Below are 15,973 nucleotides of genomic sequence, written 5' to 3'. Positions count from 1 at the left end.
CCCATCCTGATAAATCAGGCCCACTGTGCAGCATCTTCTTCATATATGTTTCAGGTGCTTTTACCTCCCTTCCTAGGGTGAGATCAGTGGGATGTAGTTGCCACACAAAGTCACATTTTAAGGGGAAGGCAGGTGGACGGATGGGCACATGGGCCCTCAGTACTGACTGGGCTGTGTTTTCCCCTCCAGTCAGAGCTGGCAGCTCATAAACAGGAAGGCCTTGATAGAGTGCCTTGTCATGCCAAGGATGGCATAGATTTTCCCTCTGTCAGGCCCCTGAACTTTCCTTCCTGCTCCCCCTGTGGTGAATTTCTTCCACTGTCCATGATGGCCCCATCTTTCACTGGCCATCAAACCAGGCACAGTAGTCTCTCATGGGGAGACAACCCTACGCAAGGGGTGATTGGGAATATCCAGCAATGTATGGGACTGAGATAGGATGTGAGGGTGAAAAGAGATGAACAGGACAAGGAATTGTTATCCAGTCCCATTTCCCCAGAGGACCAGCCCAGGCCACAGGCCAAGGCAACTGGGACTCCATGGGGTGGGTCCTGGCACCCTCATGGCTAGAACTGGACAAGGTTCCCCTGGCTCCCCTACAGAAGGCATGTGAGCTGGGGAAGGAAAAGAGGCATCTGATAGCAGTCAAGCACAAGCGAGGAGGTTTCTGTGCTAGCAGGGACACATTGCAATGTGTCCTATTCAGAAACCTTTATTCCTATTCAGAAACTTTCCATGATGCTCTGAATTGGAGGCTCCAGGGAGCTGCTAAGGGAACAGGTAAAGGGCCATGGCCAATTGCTTCCATTTGGGCCAGGAGCACCCTCTGCTGGCCCCTGCCTTTTTCTTCTTTATCCGGGGGACAAACCACTCAAGTGGCCCCTGCTACACGGGAGACTGAAAATCCCCTCTTACGCACAAGTCACAGGCGTGAGGAGATCTCTCAAATGTTGGAAGTGCTGGTCTGGTGCTGACTAACCTGTGGTCAGCATCCCCATCTCTCCTGGGCTTTGACTGCCAAGGCCCCAAGCAGCATAGTGGGGCAGCAATTCTCAGGCCTCATTTGTCTGGAGAGTTTAACAACTCTAGGGGTGCCATAACCAGCCCCTGACGAAACTGGGGTAGGAGAGGTCACAACTCCTAGAAATGGGCATTCACTGCCTTGAACAACAGGGCAGGAAGCTCTAGCTAGCTTGAAGCACAGTCATGGGCTCAACAAAATTTCCAGCAGAAGCTCCATACACATCTAGGCGACCATCCTGTCCCCAGAGCCCTGGGCTCTGCTTCTGTTTGTCCTATAACTCTCAGCCACAGTGTGGCTGGAGCTCATTTGCCCTGAGGCCCCCAGGCTTACTTAAAAGGCAGACCAAGCCAAGGACAATTCTTAACCCAAGAAATGTGGTGCTAATGGTGGGGTTTGGGGCACTTTTATGGGCTGGGAGAGGAGCTGTCTTCCAGGTGCCCTTCATATGTCCCATGTCATGGCTGTCCACCCCCCTTTGAGGCTGCCCCTAGTACCTCCCACATAAGGCTGGGTGGTCACAGAGGCATAAACAGAACCAAGAGAAGAGCTCCACCTGATGTTATTGTCTGAAATGTTGTTTTCTTCTTCCCCTAAAAAGGAACACATCCTGATAAGAAATCAGAACTTAGTGGGGCTCAAGCTTCCAGAACTTAGTGAAGCAGCTGAGCAGGAAAAAGGTAGGTGGGGTCCGGGCAGATGCTCTCCTCAGGCCAGGGCTGGATTCATTTCTACCAGATAAAAGAAGGTGAATGTGTAAACTGGAGACTTCTGTCAGGGTTTTGGTCTCAGTGGCGAGTATGGGCCAAACACAGAGGAGGCCCTCAGTAAATATTTGCAGATAAATGAATGAATCAGATCATGTTTCCTGCCCAGAGAACCTCTAAACTTGTCTCCTCCCAACCAGCACCCACTTCTGGACCCTGCCAGCCCTCCCTGAGCCTTGTTAGCACCTAGAAGGCCTGGAAGGGTGACCCAGGCCTCAACTTTTGACACTTCCTTTTCCTCTCACACCCAGGAAGTCACTCAAATAGAACAGTTCCTCTTTTCAAGACATCAGAGTCATCTCTTGCTTTCTAATCTGCTGTCACCACAAAGTCCAGACACCAGCCCTTTCCTCCCTGGCCCTGCAAGTCCCCACCCATCCACCCTGCCAGACTCATCTGGAAAATAAGACTTTGGATCTCCTGCCTCCCTCCTGCCCCCCATCTCCTGGCTCACCTCTTCTCTGGGTCATGTTACCTGTGGTCAGTCATAGCACAGAAGCCTTCTGCTTAAAGATTGTTGTATGGGCAGGACCAGGGTGCCACCAACTTTGTTGGAAGCCCTGATCTGAAATATAGTTAACTAACAGCTACCTATTCAACATTAACAAGATTCCCAGAAGAAAAATTTCCAACAACTTTTTAAAGTACTAATTAAAGAAAATTAACCATCTTTAGAGGAAAACTTCGGGGAAAAATATGATATATTTTTCCACTTTTAATTTTTATTGTGCTTATTAAAGCAGCTTCAAAATACTAGGAAAAGATTCATCTTAAAATTTGCCCCACAATCCCCTAAATTCTGAAAAAAAAACAAAAAACAAAAACAAAATGCAATTTTTATTCTTTCCAGTATTTACCTGCATTTTATAATTTTTTTCACAATTGATTTGTATAGCTACATCTTCTTGTTTCTACTTTTTAAACTTATTTCATAACTGATTCCATATATTTTGACCTGTCCTGTTGTTTATCATTGAATAGGTGTACCTTTCCACTGATGCATTGACTGCTGGGTATTCCAAATGTTTACAGTTCTCTTAGCTATGATTAACCACCCTGCTCTAAATAACTCTGTACTCATAGTTTTTTTCTTTCTTCCTTCAAGTTATTCCCTTGAACAAATTCTCAGGCTTGAGATTCACTGGGTCAAAGTATAGAAACACTTGCATTTGCCAAATTGCCTCCAGTGTAGACTGCTACCGGCAAAGACTGAGGCGTCTTCCTCCTAAGAACTACCAGCACTGGACTTTGCTTTGCTTTCACTCCTTACGGGCCAGAATATAGTAAGAATCAGATAATCAATAAATGCCACTTTGTTATTACTTCAACTAATTTGCTAGCAAGCAAGTTCAAATTTAAATATTTTAAATGTTTATTTACTCTGTTTTTTCTTAGTGAGCAGATTAGATTTGCATTGCTCTACCCAAGTGTCCATATGGGTATTAGGGTTTTTTGTTGGTTTATTTTTTGTTGGTAATATATGTAAACTCTACAGACATTAACCTTTTACAATATTCTTCTTTTGAAATTTATTTCTAGTTTCATACCATAATGCTTGGAAAAGATGCTTGATGTAATTTCAGTCTTCTTAAATTTATTGAGACTTGTTTTGTTCCTAACATATTATCTATTCTAGAGAATGTTTCATGTGCACTTGAGAAAAATATGTATTCTTTCGCTTTTGGGTGGAATGTTCTGTATATGTTTATATGTTTCTAATAGTCCATCTGGTCTGATACGTCATGTAAGGCCAATGCTTCCTCATTAATTTTCTGTCTGGATAATCTCTCCATTGATGAAAGTGGAGGAAAGTTATTAAAGTCCCTTACAATTATTGCATTGCTGAAAATTTCTCCCTTTCACTCTGTTAATATTTGTTTTATATTTAGATACTCCTATATTGGGTGCATAAATATTTGCAAATGTTACATCCTCTTATTGAGTTTGTATTTTTCTTAGTACTTTTTCATCCCATCATTTTTTGCTTTTTAACAAGTTTTACTTTAGAGATATTGTGAAGTTTTTTTTAAAGATTTTATTTATTTATTTGACAGACAAAGATCACAAGTAGGCAGAGAGGCAGGCAGAGAGAGAAGGAAGCAGTCTGCCTGCTGAGCAGAGAGCCCAATGCAGGGCTCCATCTCAGGACCCTGGATCATGACCTGAGCTGAAGGCAGAGGCTTTAATCCACTGAGCCACCCAGGCGCCCCAAGAAATTGTAAAGTTTTTATGATAATCTTTGCCTATCTTTTCTTTTGAGAAGTCTTCCATTATTTAAATTGCTATAAAAACATTACTTTTCCCTAATTGGGATAGCAAATCTATTTTCTAATAGTTTGATCTATTTATATTTATTTTGCTAATACCTGTGGAATTTATTTTAAGATCTAGGTATTTGGAAATTTAAGATCCTTAATAATTTTTTATTGTATGTATATTCTTATTATTTTGTGGCTTAGACAATCATATACTACATTCTTTTTTATATATACCAAATACTAGTTCTGAGCACCTTATTTTCTTTTATTCTAATCAATACTGACCCATTTTAATTACTGCTGCCTTAAAATATATTGTATTATGTAAGACTACTTCTCTTTCACTATTCATCTTTTTCAGAATATTCTTTATGTTCTAGATATAAAGATTCAGTGCAAAATAATGGAAAGAACAACTGCACAAAAAGTCAGGAGATCTGAGTTCCTGTCTCAGCCCAGAAACCAACTGACTGAGTCTTTTTTTTTTTTTTTAAAGATTTCATTTATTTGACAGCGATCACAAGTAGGCAGAGAGGCAGGCAGAGAGAGAGAAGGAAGCAGGCTCCCCGCTGAGCACAAAGCCCAATGCAGGGTTGGATCCCAGGACCCTGGAATCATGACCTGAGCTGAAGGCAGAGGCTTTAACCCACTGAGCCACCCAGGCACCCCTGATTGAGTCTTTAAATGCATTCTTCAACCTCTGTTCCCTCTTATACGAGCTGACCTCAGAAGGCTCATAGCTCTAAAAAGTAAGATTCAAGGGTTACAGGTCCTTTTTAGTTTTGCCTCTTAACCACCTATTTCTTTCTTTCTTTCTTTTTTTTTTTTTTAAGATTTTATTTATTTATTTGTCAGAGAGAGAGAGAGAGAGAGCGAGCACAAGCAGACAGAGTGGAAGGCAGAGTCCAAGGGAGAAGCAGGCTCCCCGCGGAGCAAGGAGCCCGATGTGGGACTCGATCCCAGGATGCTGGGATCATGACCTGAGCCGAAGGCAGCTGCTTAACCAACTGAGCCACCCAGGCGTCCCTTAACTACCCATTTCTTTAAGCGAGATTTATACCATTCTATACAACATTTTAATTGTGATTGCTCTAAAGCTACACACTGGATTCAGAAGAACTGTCCTAGTGTTGTTTGTTTTATAGTTTATAGACTTTTTAAAATTACTTACTTTGAAAAAATTTAGTTCTCATTCCACATGGTGTGTCCCTCTATAAATCTGGGTTTTCCTTTCTTTTTCCTCTAAAAGATTTGAAGCTCTTTGTACAGGTCTCCTTATTTCTCATTAGGGCACATGCTGTACATTCTTACCTATTCACGAAGAAGACTCTTCTTTTCATTAGATTTTCCTAGTTGACAATCAGTGGCATAGATGAATACTGCGTGGTATTATATGTGTTTCTTTTATATGAAGAAATGATACATGGATTACTACAGTGACTAACTAGCACAATTACTATAACTAGAGTGATTACTGCATGCCAGGTACTGGATTAAGCATCTGATAATATTTCATTTAATGCTCATCGCAAACCTAGGAGGCAGGCCTTACTCTTCCCTTTTACAGATGAGGAAATTGAAGCCTGGGGAGGTTAAGTTCACATGGTTATTAATTGCTGAAGCCAGGATCAGAATCCAGAGGTGACCAAATCCAAAGGCTCTTGACCACTTTGCACAATGCTTTTTTCACATTCACAATCTGTTATTTTTATTTTATTGAATTCACTGTCTTGGTTGTATATTTGTGCATATGTGTGTGTGTACTTGTGTATCTGTCCAAGTTTCCTACTTTGGCAACATTCTCTAATACAATAATGGTGATAAGGAGAATACTTGCCTTGTTTCTGTTTTTAATTGAATTGTTTTTGTGCTTTTCTTTGAAGGATCATGTTGTGTCTGATTCTTAAATAGATGTACTATTTTAATTTATTATATTATTTAATTACTAAATATTTTATATTCCTAAATAGAAAAAGATATGTAATAAATCTGTAGAATATAAAAATACATTATTTCATCATATAGTATACCATTTTACGTATTTTATGTTATTTTATACATATTATATGTTTATATATTTTTATATATAGTGTATTATTTTACATTTTTATTATTTTAAGGAAATAATCTGGTCTTTAAAGCTTCAATATTTATGTTGAATTTTATCAATTTGCTTTGGGCATCTATTGAAGAATTACATAAATTCATTCATTTAATATAGTAATAATTTTCCAAATTTAGAAATATACCCTTGTGGTCCTGGAATAAAATTCATTTGGTCATGTTGTAATTTCTTTTATGTGTACTACCAAATTTTCTCCATAAGTATTTCTTTTAAGGTATTCTATAATGTTCTAGCATTACTTAAGACAAAATTCTACGTTGCTTTAACATAGAGGCCCAGAAGTATGCTAACCTGCAGGGTAGAGAAGAATGTGTCAGCCTCGAGTAATGATTCTAAGGCAAGATGTCAGGTTAGCAGGTGGCTCTGCTTCACATAATCATTCAGGGACCTTAGTTTCTTCTCTGCATTTCTATACATTCTCCTAGATGTATCTTTATAGAAATACATAACTTTTGCCATGGGATATTATCTTGGAAGTGGAACTGCTTGATCAAAAGGCATTTATATTTAAATACATATACATACTGCCAAATTAACTTATAAAATGTATACCAATTTTGGGGCTCCTGGGTGGCTCAGTCATTAAGCATCTGCCTTCAGCTCAGGTCATGATTCCAGGGATTGAGCCACCCATTGGGCTCCCTGCTCAGCAGGAAGCCTGCTTCTCCCTCTCCCACTCCCCTGGCTTGTGTTTCTCTTTCACTGTCTGTCTCTCTGTCAATTAAATAAATAAAATTTTTAAAAAATATATGCCAATTTAGATATCCACTACATGCCCTCCCTCCCATTTTTCTGTCATTTCTAGGATCTGGGTGGTTAAGAGTTTAAGCTTCAACACTGATTAGCTGCATAGCCTTGGGCAAGTTGCTTAGTCTCTAGATGGTTCAGTTTGCTCATCTATATTATAGGTATAATAATAGTACTATAGTACCTATTTCGTTGGGCTGATATAATTTTTTTATGTGATACTGGTCTTTATTCCAGCAGAAAACTGGCATACATTTTTAATTCCTCTAATCAAGGTTGTGGAACTGTGTCACATGTGGGATGTTGTCCTGTGTGCTCCACAGTATATGTAGGATGGTGCTGGAGATATGGTGAGCAGCCACATGTGTTTGATTGATATCTGTAGATTTGGGACTTCCTTTTCCTACATTCTGAACATTCTGAATCAAAGAGCTTCTTCCCCTCTCATATCTAGCATGAAAGACTCTGGGAGTCTCCGTGAAAGCTAAAGAGGCCAGCTCTTTTTGGGAGCTCTAAATACAACAATGTATATGAGCTCATAGGAAAAACTCGAGTCTCTTATGATAATTGTTGGCTGTCCCTTTGGGAAATGGGAAAGATCCTTATCAGAACATTCTGGAATCTTAAGAACTTTGGCTTTCTTTCAGTTTCTGAGGATTGGGAGGCTCTTTCCTGCTGCATCTGGTCTTTCCAACAATCCAACAAGTTTTCTTCACAGACCATTTGTAGGATGTTTGGGTCCTAATCATTTGCAGGTCATTTCATGCCAAAGATGTGAGGCTGATTGTGGGCTAGTTCCCAGACTGCATGCTGGGAATGCAGAGGTGAAAAAGACTCAGGCTCTGCCTTCAAGAAGAGGGCCTTGTCTTGGCTGTCATTATTACTGGTTCCTTCAGTTACCTCAACAACGTCCATCCCATCTCTCAGCACTCCTAACCTCCTCATCCAACTCAATTCACTGCCTATACTCAGCCAGAGGAAATCTCTGAAATACGCATCTGGTTCAGCATCTTCAGGGCCCTTTAGATTTTAGATGAGCACTAAAATCCTTAGTAGGATGTACAAGGCCCTGTGTAATTAACCCCCCTTCCCGTTCCCACATTTTCAAGGGCCACTCTCCTCACTCTCAATATCTTGGCCTTCCTTCAGCAACCCACTCCTCCTCCTTGGCTTGGCACGGGCACAGAACCTGGAATGTTCTTCCTCTCATCCTCCTTGCCTAATGAACTCTCATTCAGTCTTTTCTGCGCAAATGTCATTTTTCTAGGGATCACTTTTCCAGTACCTCCAGATCCTTCTGTCTTATAAAATCTATCACAATATGAAATGAAATGTTTGATCTAAATGTAATGTAATTAATCTCTGTTCCATGAGGTAACAAGCTCCCAGAGGACAGTAACTTGTGTATTTTGCTCAGCATTATATCCCTAGTTCCTAGCCCATTGTCTGAATCATAGTAAGCACTCAATAAATACTGGATAAATGAATGAGTTCACCTTCACCTTCTAGGAGAGGAAACACAAGGATAGAAAACGTCACTATAATATATTGTATCAAGACTTTACAATACAGGGCGCCTGGGTGGCTCAGTGGTTTAAGCCGCTGCCTTCGGCTCGGGTCACGATCTCAGGGACCTGGGATCGAGTCCCATATCGGGCTCTCTGCTCAGCAGGGAGCCTGCTTCCCTCTCTCTCTCTCTGCCTGCCTCTCTCTCCATCTACTTGTGATCTCTCTCTGTCAAATAAAAAAAAAAAAAAAGACTTTACAATACAAAGTACCTAGGAACACAGGTAAAGAAGCAGCCAGCTCAGTAGGGGTGAGTGAGGGCAGGATTCCAGGAGCAGCTGCTTTGAGCTGAGGAAAAGAAAGGCACTGGAGACAGAAGCAACAGCAGGAGCAAAGACACACATGCATCTTCCAGTTCTCGGCATCCTTCAGGAACAGAAGTAATCCTATGTAAACCAAGTGTGGGTCATGTGTTCTAGAGAGATGAATATGAAGGGTGGAGTATGAGTAGGGAATAGGGAAAGTGAAGGCTTTGAGGGACAGTTAATGAGTTTGAACTTCATTCAGGACCCCTTGGAAAGCCAGAGAAACCTGCAGATAAGGAAGCATCAGGATCAGAGCTGAATTTGAGAATAATTCTACTTGACAAATAATGAAAGCTGGCCTGAAATGGGATAGGCTGGAGGCAGGGAGACTGGTAAAAAGGGTATGGAAACAGCATGGTGAGAGGTGATAAGACTGTAGATAGAGATGGACAGGAGGGGCATGTGAATGACAGGTTTGAGAGCTCTCTGGAGGTCAGCTTGCCAGGACTTGATGAGGAGACAGGGTAGAGGGGAAGACCAGAAAGACCACCAAATGTGTGTCTGGATGGCCAAGGTGGGTGATGGCATCATAAATGAGGATGGGGAGAACAGGAGGAAGAGCTCACCGGAGGAGAAAGACATCAGGTTTGGATTTGGATATGCTGAATGCTCATGGAGAGCAGCTTGGATGCCACAGTCTGACAGACCTAGTTTTGCATCCCAGTTCTACTACCAATTGGCTGCAACACTGGGAAATCTACTTAACTTAGCTGAGCCTAAGTTTCCTAGAATGCAGAAAATTAGCTTAGCAATATTTATCTTGCAAGGCTATTGTAACAGAAACTACAGCTAACACAAGTTGATGTTTGATAATAGTGGCTGCTGAGATTGTTTTCATCATCTTGATCCAAGTGACAACATCTAGGAAGTAGTTGGATATCTGGACATGGAGGTTGAGAGAGATATGGGGAGTCCCTCTAGCTACCCCAGTCTGAGCTCAGAGCCCTCAGATTTCAGGCAGGGAAAAGTCCTCCTTGAGAAGATCAATCTGAGGAGAGTTTATCCCCAACCAATAGCTTTGGCCTTTTGGGGGTCATCCTGAGTCTCAGAGCATCTTTAATCAGAAGCCCCAGAAGTTATTTTTCTAAGTCTTGGAGATTGCCAGAAACAAATGCTTTCATTGGAATGAGCTAATACAAGCAGATATGTTTAAAATAATTCTACTGTTAAAATGCCTCTTGCATATTATAAAAATATTTAAATAAGAGTGAAAAATGCAAGAAAGTAAATATAGCTTCTAACAAATGCCCTCTTCCCACAAATACAGGAGGAGGAAGGGAAGAAGGAAGAAGATTATGTTAGATTGCTAGATGTACTTATTTTAGATAAAAAGTATGAAAATTTAATTGAACTTGAATTAAAGCAGAGTGAAACTGTAGGAATTGCTGAATTTTGGCATTTTCTTCCTCTAGAAAACAGAGATTAGTTTTTTAAAGTTTAAAATATACATTATGAAATGCATTAAGAGTTTGGAGTCATTGAGGTACTTTTTTTACATTCCATGTTTTAAATTTGGATTATTGACTTCCTACTGAAAAAGATGAAAGTGACTGCATTTCTTCCCATCTTCATATTTCTTCCTATCCTTCCATCTCCACAAATACAAATGATAAATTATACTTTTTGTACTGTCAAGGCTTTACCATCTATGTTCCTTTCTGTAAATATAATTTCCATAGTTAGTTAGCCCTAAACTTATATGTAAAAGGATTTAACGCTGACCATCATTCCCTTTACGATGGCTCACCATTACCTAGTTTGTGATTTTGATTTATGTTTTGTTTAGCTAGATTTTATTATCCAATAGTTTTTCTAGAAGGGTTCAAAGGTGCTGTTTCCTGAATTTTAGTACGTTTAAAAATGTTATCTTTATTCTTGAAGGACAGCTTGCAAAGTTTTAAATTTTGGGTCATTCTTTTCCTCAGAACTTGGCAGATACTACATTGTATTTAATGTTGTAGAGAAGTCTGAGACCAGCTGATTTCCAGCTCCCCTCAACCTCCACCTCTCCCTGTAGATGGCTTACTCTTTCCACAAGGGCAGTGGGAGAAGCACTTCTTTATACATACGCGCGCGCGTGTGTGTGTGTGTATGTATAAATGTATATATGAATTGTTCCTTTTGTTCACTAGTTCAAAGACACCACAATCTGTAAATTTCTCACCAGTATCTCAACTACAGGTCCATTATTTAATCTCTAAATACTTCAGTCTTTCTTTCTCAGTTGTCATGTAGTTGCCATGCCATTGTTCTCATTTTATTTCTTTTTGATATGGACATTTTCACCTGGATTTTCTCTTTACCTAAACAATTTGTGAAGGTCAATTTTCATTGACTCCTTCCAACCTTATCTGAGATCCCTGTTCTCCCTGCAGTGCTTAGCTGAAGACTGGATATTTTATGTTTGCTTTATTCCTGCTTTGGTGGTAGGGAAAAGGGGAAGTTCAGATGGAACTGTGTGTAGTGGTGTTTGTAGGATTGGTTTCTGCTCTTTTTTCTATAACTTTGTTCATAGTCCAACATATGAATTTATTACACTGCAGTATGGGCATATCTTATGCTTTTAGGTGAGTAGTAGTGGATTATAGATTATTCCCCAATTTAGGGTAGAATTGTAGAGACAATCAGCCCAGGTGTTTATTTTCCAGACTTGGCTCAACTATTCCCAGCAGCCATTCTCACTCCTCTGTCAGATAGAGGAAAGGAAAAATAGACAAAAACCAGGTGGTGGGTATTATAGAGGGCACGGATTGCGTGGAGCACTGGGTGTGGTGTAAAAATAATGAATACTGTTATGCTGAAAATAAATAAATTTTTTAAAAAAGATCTAATTCGGATTTTTGAAAGGAAAAAAAAATCTAAGGATTTTGGCCACTATGCTATTTTTCAAAAGTGGTGGTCAGGGGTAGGGAGCAGCTTCAACTGGGGCTTTCCATGTGTCTCCTGCCCACACTTTATTGGATGGGCTTGTTTTATTTATTTTTTTTCTTTTGTCTTACATTCTGGTAAATCCCTCCATATTGTTTGAGATAATCAGCTCTGGTAAAATGCTGTGCAATCATTCTGCTTTTCCTCTCCCCTCTTACTCAGTAAGAAAAGCAAATAGTAGCACAGGAAGTTTTTTCTCTTGTTGGGAGTATTGTTGTAGTAGCATGGAGATCCTTCCTTTCTGAAGAAACTTTCTGAATCTCCTGTGGAGGCTGCCTGCTCACCCCCTCAGTCTACTTCCCTTCTCATTCTGTGGTATTACACTCTTGCCAGAATTCTTCCTCTTAACATCTTCCCCTCAGTAATGATTCTTTGAGGGAAGAAAAAGAGCTATCAAGGGTGGGAGCTCTACATTTATTCCTAGCAAGTTCTTTTTCTAGCCATTATTTTTTTTCTGCATATAACTTTTTATTAAAAATTAACATATCATATAATGTATTATTGGCTTTGGGGATACAGATCTGTGAATCATCTGTCTTACCCAATTCACAGCTCTCACCATAGCACATACCCTCCCCAATGTCCATAACCCAGCCATCCCATCCCTCCCCCCTACCCCCCTGCAACCCTCAGTTTGTTTCTTGAGATTAAGAGTCTCTTGTGGTTTGTCTCCCTCCCTGGTCCCATCTTGTTTCATTTTTTTCCCCTGCCTACCCACCACGACACCCCACCCCACCTCTTAAATTCCTCATATCAGAGAGATCATATAATAATTGTTTTTCTCTGATTGACTTATTTTGCTTAGCGTAATACCCTCTAGTTCCATCCACATCATTGTCTAGCCATTATTTTTTTTAAAGATTTTATTTATTTATTTGACAGACAGAGATCACAAGTATGCAGAGAAGCAGGCAGAGAGAGAGGAAGGGAAGCAGGCCCCCTGCTGAGCAGAGAGCCCGATGTGGGACTCGATCCCAGGACCCTGAGATCATGACCTGAGCCGAAGGCAGCGGCTTAACCCACTGAGCCACCCAGGCACCCTCTAGCCATTATTTTTAAAGATGATTGCTTTTTCTTATATTTGAGAGTTGCTGGTATATTTGTGGTTTAAAAATTTTTGTAATTGTTGACTTAATGAGGAGGATAACTGGTTCTAGGATCTACAAGTTCTAGGATCACCCTTCAGATAGCCATCTTATCAGGGCTAGAAGGCCTCACTAGTTATTTTTTTGGTGGGGCAGGGGAGGCTCAACCTAGGCAACTTCTCTTGGCAAAAGCCCCTGTTATGACTTTCATTTGATTATTAGTTCTTCTTTGGTTCAATTAATCATATGGATTTCTCAGGAGTCCACTGCTTAATTATCTCTGTGCTGGGTGCAGTGTGGATACATAAAGGTATAGCAAGACCAGAGGGAACACAAGGTTTATCATCTATCACACTGAAAAGTCAGAGAGCAGTAAGTGCCAGGACAGAACCCAAGAGATGACTGGTAGCTAAGAGAACATCTAGTTCAATCTTATATTCAAAGAAGGATCACTGACTACCCCCATTTCTGACAGATCGCCCTCCAGACTTTGCTGGGATACCTTAAGTACCAGCAAACTCCTGAACACTGTTCTGTTATTGGAAAGCTCAAAATATTTAAATAATCTTTATCTTGAACCAAACTATATAAGTCTTCTTCTCTCTGCATGTTCTCCTTTGGAGAAACTTCTAATTCACATGACTCCCAATCTTAGCTGCACTTAGATGGCTACCACAAGTATACCTCTAGTCCCAATCTCTGGCCTGGTGTACAATTCTGGAAAAAGAGCTGACTGGAAACCTGCCCATGAGAGATGGTAGAACATGGATGACTAGAAGTCCTGCATGTGAATGGAAACTAACCATTGTATGGGATGAAGATACCTGATTTCACCCAAGTAAAAGAGATTTGAGGCTTTTAATCCTAAAGGTACCATAAGCCCATAGGAAGGTACAGTGAGTCTATGCTGCATGAATAACAAATGTCAATGCCAGGGACATTTGCCCATGTCTTCCTGAGTTAAGCACTTGTTAGAACGTATCTGGGACAGCAACAGTCAGAACGTGTGCAGGAAGGGAATGATATCTAGAGGGCATAGGCCATAGTGGGTGATAATGAACAGATGAAAAAACAAGGGTAAAGCCTGGAGAAGGGAAGCTTTAGAGAGCTACAAGAGCTGTCTTCAAACTGGAGAAAGATTTGTGGGAAGGAGAATACTTGGTTGGTTCTTTCTGCTCTCAGAGCACACACCAGGATAGTTTCATGAGATTAAAAAAAAGGCTGTTCATTGGTTCTTTTGGCTAAGAGGCATCTATTTCTGGGATCTGTAAAAGATCTAATGACCCTAACTTTACCCTGAAAAAACACTGTTTCTATTTCTATCTATGGGGATATGGAACAAGATTTCTAGGTAGGACATCAGTGATTGAATCACTGAGTTCATTTGAGAAAGAATAATTGGGCAACAGGCCTCCTGAGAAGCCTGCCAAAGAGAGGGGACTTTTCCAAATATTACAGCTAAAGAGCAACCAGCTTTCAGTTGCCAGAAACCAACCCTGAACCCCAGACACGGGAGCCTGCTTGGTACTGTGGGGAGCAATGGGAAAAACTAGAATTTAAAGCAGATGAAATTGATTTGAAATCTGACAATGAGTTACTAGTTTTGTGACTTTAAGTTATTTACCTTGCAGAGTCTTGACTAACCTACCTGTAAAATAGGATGATTAAGTTCTAGCTCACTGGATCATTGTGAAGATAAAATAAAAATTATAAAGCCCCTAGCATATAATTAGGTTCTTATAAACTGAAGCAAGTTACCAACAGTGCTACTGTGGTTTCAGACATTTTATAAGTTAAGCACTTTGTTTTTTTTCAGGGCTCCCTTCTGAACTCTCCTCAGCTATTGAGGAAGAAGAACCAAAGACTGGCTTGGATGTCATGCCTAATATTTCTGACATGCTGCTGCGCAAACTGCGGGTCCACAGGTCTCTCCCTGGAAGGTAAAATGAAGGCATGGGTTGCATAAGACACTGTATTGGGTAGGCCCTGTGTTAGATTCTAGATGGGACATAGGACAGCATGGGCCTTGATTTTTGGCCCCAGAATGTTCAAAGTCTAATGGTCCAGACAGGGCTAATGCAGCAAAAAATAAAAAGAATAATAAAGAGCCACGTAAGGTGCTTCTAACTCAAACAGCAGATGGGTTTCACAGGTGGGCATGAGGTATCACCAGAGGCTCATGGCAGCAGAGGGTGGTAGACTTTGGCCCAGGAAAAATGGTTTCAGTCTGAGATCTATCATTTACCCATAACTGAGAGATTCTAGGTCTGATTTATGCATAAACAGAGATGTAGAACATTTGGAACCACACGAAGAAGGATTGCTTGGGAAATCTACCAGGCTCTTCCACACACGGAGAAAGTGACTTCACTTGCCAAATATCATCCTCCTCACCTACACAACAAAGGTCATAAGTGAGCTGTCATTGGTAGGATGCTGCACTAGCTAAAAGAGACAGTGTGTAAGCAGGCATGTCAGCACATGGTACACCCTTGGTAACTGGATTGAAAAATGAATGGAGGAGATAAGAGAGGATATCACTAAGGAATAAGAATTGAGTGGGTGCCTGCAATTGAGGCATCCTGCCAGGCTCAAGTAACCTGGAGACTAAATTGTTGGGGGCCTGAGAAAGGCCATTAGGAGAAATCAGATGTAACAGAACTCCCTGACTTGGGGGAAAGGAAAACAAGTTTTGTCCAGGGGATGTGATATTCAAACTGCACACTACCATCACCTAAAACACTGTCATCAGGCAATGCTCAGAGGGGCCTAGAAATTAAGTCAGCATCAGGAAAAGTGCCAGAAACAGGTCAGAAGCGGGTTGCATTCTGGAGAAAGGGGAGCCCTCCTACATTGTTGCTGGGAATGAAAGCTGGTGTGGCCACTCTGGAAAACAGTATGGAGGTTCCTCAAAAAGTTGAAAACAGAGCTACCCTATGACCCAGCAATTGCACTACTGGATATTCACCATAAAGTTACAAATGTAGTGACCCAAAGGGGCATGAGCACCTCGATGTTTATAGCAGCAACGTCCACAATAGCCAAACTATGGAAAGAACCTAGATGTCTATCAACAGATGAATGGATAAAGAAGATGTGGTGTATACACACACACACACACACACACACACACACACACACAATGGAATACTATGCAGCCATCAAAAATGA

General features: G+C 40.8%; 1 protein-coding gene across 1 annotated transcript in view; it reads left to right on the top strand.

Moving 5' to 3' along the window:
• The window catches only part of IRAG1 (inositol 1,4,5-triphosphate receptor associated 1), a 127,121-nt gene that overhangs the window by 70,151 nt on the left and 40,997 nt on the right, over positions 1-15,973 (top strand). Inside the window, 2 exon segments of the mRNA XM_082683080.1 lie at positions 1,623-1,701; positions 14,619-14,742. Of these exon segments, the coding sequence (XP_082539206.1) occupies positions 1,623-1,701; positions 14,619-14,742 (203 nt within the window).

The sequence above is a fragment of the Mustela nivalis genome (genome assembly GCF_964662115.1).
Source record: "Mustela nivalis genome assembly, chromosome: 9".
Taxonomy (NCBI): domain Eukaryota; kingdom Metazoa; phylum Chordata; class Mammalia; order Carnivora; family Mustelidae; genus Mustela; species Mustela nivalis.
The sequence above is the reverse complement of the archived record's forward strand: the minus strand, read 5'-3'. Positions and strand labels throughout refer to the sequence as shown.